The sequence below is a fragment of the Cucurbita pepo genome, unplaced genomic scaffold (genome assembly GCF_002806865.2).
Source record: "Cucurbita pepo subsp. pepo cultivar mu-cu-16 unplaced genomic scaffold, ASM280686v2 Cp4.1_scaffold000203, whole genome shotgun sequence".
Taxonomy (NCBI): Eukaryota; Viridiplantae; Streptophyta; class Magnoliopsida; order Cucurbitales; family Cucurbitaceae; genus Cucurbita; species Cucurbita pepo.
In genome coordinates, this window is record NW_019646467.1 from 84,945 (window position 1) to 89,498 (window position 4,554).

The 4,554-nt window shown below is 30.3% G+C and overlaps 1 protein-coding gene across 1 annotated transcript; it reads left to right on the forward strand.

Moving 5' to 3' along the window:
• Positions 1-2,008: 2,008 nt before the first annotated feature.
• On the forward strand, positions 2,009-2,969 carry LOC111784459 (circumsporozoite protein-like). Its single transcript, XM_023665157.1, has 2 exons — positions 2,009-2,032; positions 2,439-2,969. The coding sequence occupies exons 1-2, from the start codon at positions 2,009-2,011 to the stop codon at positions 2,967-2,969; spliced, it is 555 nt and encodes a 184-aa protein (XP_023520925.1).
• The last annotated feature ends 1,585 nt before the right edge of the window (positions 2,970-4,554 follow it).

The window sequence follows — 4,554 nt, forward strand, 5'->3', positions numbered from 1 at the left end:
GGTCCCTATAGTGTTCATCTTTAAACCATCTTTAAGACACAGCCCTATACACCCTTCACACATTACTTTAAGTAACATGCATGCATTGGCCTTCATATATGCATCATCATTAGCATTAACGAGGGTTGTGTCTTTGAAAACTTGTCGTCATAATGCATCGTGACATTTAATATGGAACCTCATCATATTAAATCATTTTATCATCATACGTCTCATTATCTTATTATTATGCATCATCATCATCATGTCAACATCATGTACATCATCACATAATTATCTAACGTCATCAAGTCATCAACTAACATAATTACATCATCATCTAACGTCATCACGTCATCATACAACATTATCACATCATCACATCATCATATTACACCATCACATCATCATATAACATCAACACATCATCATCTAACGTCATCATATAACATTATCACATCATCATATAATATAAAACATAAATGACGTGCAAGGGCCACGAGGCACATGTCGTCAAACATAAGACAAGTCTTCTGACTTAGCTGATAGTAAGGTCACTTATCGGATTAGCTTAAGTTGTTGTCACGAATTTATCCTTAATGAAAGTTTGATTCTGTCCTTTGAAATTCAAGTCATTCTATGTGAGCTCATAACATCAGTTTCAAGTTCGAACTTCTATAACATTATTTATTTAATTTACATTGGTTCATGTGTTAAACTTCATGCGAACATTAGAATAATTTATATATATATATATATATATAATAAGAATCTCATCTTCTATTATTACTAATGTTTTCTTGTAGATGTAGCTATTATCATATAAAAAAATTTGATGAATTTATTTTATGTCCGAGTATTATCTGCTTTCTTGTCATCTCATATTTCAAAATTCAATTCTTTTTCATGGTTTATCCTCTATAATTTTTATTCTTAGAAACTAAGGTGTATTTGACAGTATACATAAAAAACTGTCAATTTTATTCCACTGCTTGTTACATCGATAATAAAAGACAGTTCAATAAATTTCCAATCTCCCATTTTTTCTTGTCTGTATTTCTTCATTTCTTTTCTTTTAATTCTATTAACAATTATTTTAATACAATAAAAACTTCCTTTGTTTTTTTTTTCCTCTCTGCTAAGTTTCCCAATCTCTTTTGTCAATTTTTATTGATTTTTTTTTTCATTTTTCTTCTCTTTCTTCCTAATTATCTTTGACCAATTTTAATATTTATTTATTTATTTTACCATTTTGATGCTATTGATCATGATTTTCTAAAATGATGGTAAAAAACTAAATAAGCTTTTTAGTTACTAATGTAATGTGTACGATGGATAAGTATGATTCTTTTTATAAAAATAATAATTAAAAAAACCTGACAATCCGACCCATCTGAAAACAGACAAATGGGTTGAATTGTGAGCTCTAGAGTCATATACGAATATGGAGTTGATCTAAAAGATTTTTAGTATTAAATATATATTATGTTTATTAGAAATTGAAGGGTATATTTTATTTTAGAAGAATTATACCATTTATTGCAATTATTGAGGCTTTTACATTATTAAGAATTGCTATTGTGAGTAGATATGGAAAAAAAAATAATTTATCCAAATCTGCACGAAATTAATTATGAATAATTGTCTATTATCTAATAGAAAAAATAGAGTGAATAAATAAAAAAAAACTAAACACATGACTATACGATGGAATATATTAGAACAGACAAAAAAAAACATAAAAAGGCAAAAATAAAAAGAAAAAAATTATTTTGAAATATGGATCTTATGTTTAATTGTAATATTATTTATGGATAATATGGAATTATATAATTTGAATAAAATAATTAAATGAGGAGGGAAAATAAAAAATAAAAGCTGGAAAAATCTAAAAAACTTTTCTCCCTCCGTTAAACCTGTGTAAAGTATTGTTTTCCTTTTTCTCTCCCCTAGAAAATCCGATTATCTTATCTTTTTTTTTCTTTCTTTTGTTCAGTTTTTTTTTTTTTTTTTTCCCCTAAGGGAATCAATGATCATTATGTTGTTGGATGAGGTGTTGTAATAAAATAAAATAAAAGTTAATTTTGAACTTAAATTTGTCCTTTTATTTTTTAACTTTTAATTTGATCTAAATTGAAAAAAAAAAAAAAAAACTTTTAAAATGTTATAATTTAAACGCTCTAATATTTTTTCATCCAAATATTATTACAGAAGTTTTATTATACGTTTAATAAATTATAAATATTAATACTATTTTTGAAAATTTAGAAATATTTTTTAAACTTCAAATAAAATTGTATTTTTATAATGATAAAGTTATTTTTAAAACTAAAATAGTGATGGTAAGATTTCCCTATTATATTATTAAAGGGCTTGAATTAAAAAAGCTCATCTCTTATTGAGAACATCTCTCTCGCCAATTAGCTTATCTTCTATGGCGTGGCTGATCTTTCGTACAGTCTTCACATCACTCTGCTGGCTGCGGTGGAGGTGGTGGAGAGGGGAAGAGAAACGCCGCTGGGGGAGGAGATTTAAAGAAGCTTCGCTCAGGAGGTGGCGGAGAGAGGAAGAGAAACGCTGTTGGCGGAGGAGATTTAAAGAAGCTTCGCTCAGGAGGTGGCGGAGAGGGGAAGAGAAACGCTGCTGGCGGAGGAGATTTAAAGAAGCTTCGCTCTGGAGGTGGCGGAGAGGGGAAGAGAAACGCTGCTGGCGGAGAAGATTTAAAGAAGCTTCGCTCAGGAGGTGGCGGAGAGGGGAAGAGAAACGTTGCTGGCGGAGGAGATTTAAAGAAGCTTCGCTCAAGAGGTGGCGGAGAGGGGAAGAGAAACGCCGCCGGAGGTAGAGATTTAAAGAAGTTTCGTGTAGGAGGTGGCGGAGAAGTGAAGAGAAACGCCGCTGGAGGTGGCGGAGAAGTGAAGAGGAAGGCAGATAGAGATCTACCGGAATGCATCAGCTCCGACCATGAGTCAGCAATGGCAAGAAATGGATGAGAGAAAAGTGGAAAAATGAATAGTAGAAAAAACGCTACACGATTCATCTTTTATTCTTTCTTTGTGATGTTTGATAAATATGAAGATGTCACGAACATCTCAAACAATTTATAGAAATAATACACATTTTGAAATAGTAAATACTAGATTTGTCTTTTAAAAAAATAGTAAAAAAAAAAAAACAAAGAAATTTAAATATTACCATAACTTGTTTGATGTTCTTACCAAAATTTATGAAATATTGTTCCATTATTAAAAACTCTAATTTTCTTGTTGATTTTATCAAAATAATAAACTTAAATATTTTGTTGGTTGACAATAATGGCACGTTTCGTCTTGTTTAAAACTTTGATTTCGGGAATGAAAGATAACCGTGTGATTTTATTAATCAACATCTCAATAAAAATATTTAGTAATTTGTAATTTTAATACATTGATAGATTGAAATGAAAAATGGAAGGCGTGATTCGAACACGCTGGTAGCTTAAGTGTGTTTTGCCAATTTTGAATTATAAAAAAAAGGTTAAATTAATAAAAATACTCTAAAGTTTCAATCATACAATTAAACTTCAAAGGGAGATAAAAAAATGCAGTTAAATTTTAAAAAAATTAAAAAAATATTTTATTGATAAGATAAATATAGACTTTTTTTTTAATATTATAGATTCATAATTTGTAGTCTATTATAAGATAAATAGATAAACATATCATTCTTGAAGCTCAATTTTGCACAACATATAAGTGGAGTCTCCAACGTCTTCTGGAATTTTCTTTGATGAGCTCACCATAGCTTGAATATAAGTGTACAAGGTTTGTTGTAGCTTCTTGGCTCTCGTCCTTGTAATTGGACCTTGAGGTATGGAAATTCCATGGTCGTGGTTCATATCATTCTCCCCCTCTTCAGAAGGATTCGTCCTTGAATCTCAGCCATCACCTACATCAAAAGGACTTAAATCAACAAAATTAAAAGTTGCACTAACACCATACTTACCTGGTAAATCAACTTTATAAGCATCGTCGTTGATACGCTCAAGAACTTGAAATGGTCCACCTCCTCGTGGTAGAAGCTTAGATTTTCTTTGACTAGGTAATCTTTCGTTTTCGGAAATCCACACAAACCCAATCTCCTAGCTTGAAGATGACAATCTTGCGTCCTTTATTAATTCGGGTGGCAATCTTGGAATTTTGCTTCTCTGTTTGTTCTTTTACTTGCTTGTGCAATTTATGAATAAACTCAACCTTTGCATTTGCATCAAAATTCACAAACTCTTTTGACGGAATAGATAACAAGTCAATGGGGGTTAAACGATTAAAGCCATAAACAATTTCAAAAGGGGTGCATTTAGTAGTGATATGAACAACCGTATTATATGCAAATTCTATAACTACCAACCGAAACTACATAGACTTGCAAAGAAACTTAGTCATTGGCTAAAAAAAAAAAAAAAGCACAAATGCTTCTTTATATAGCATAAAAAATGAAACTATTAAAGTCATTCCAAGATTTGTAACATTCCACCCAAAATTTATCACATTAAACTTCATTCTTCTTCAATGTGGCATGAATTGAAATATCTTTGGATAA

Excerpts from the sequence above, each read along its gene's own strand:
- LOC111784459 (XM_023665157.1), top strand. The coding sequence starts at position 2,009 with ATGATCATTATGTTGTTGGATGAG. Across the intron at positions 2,033-2,438 it reads TCATTATGTTGTTGGATGAG|TCTTCACATCACTCTGCTGG; the intron begins GTGTTGTAATAA and ends TCTTTCGTACAG.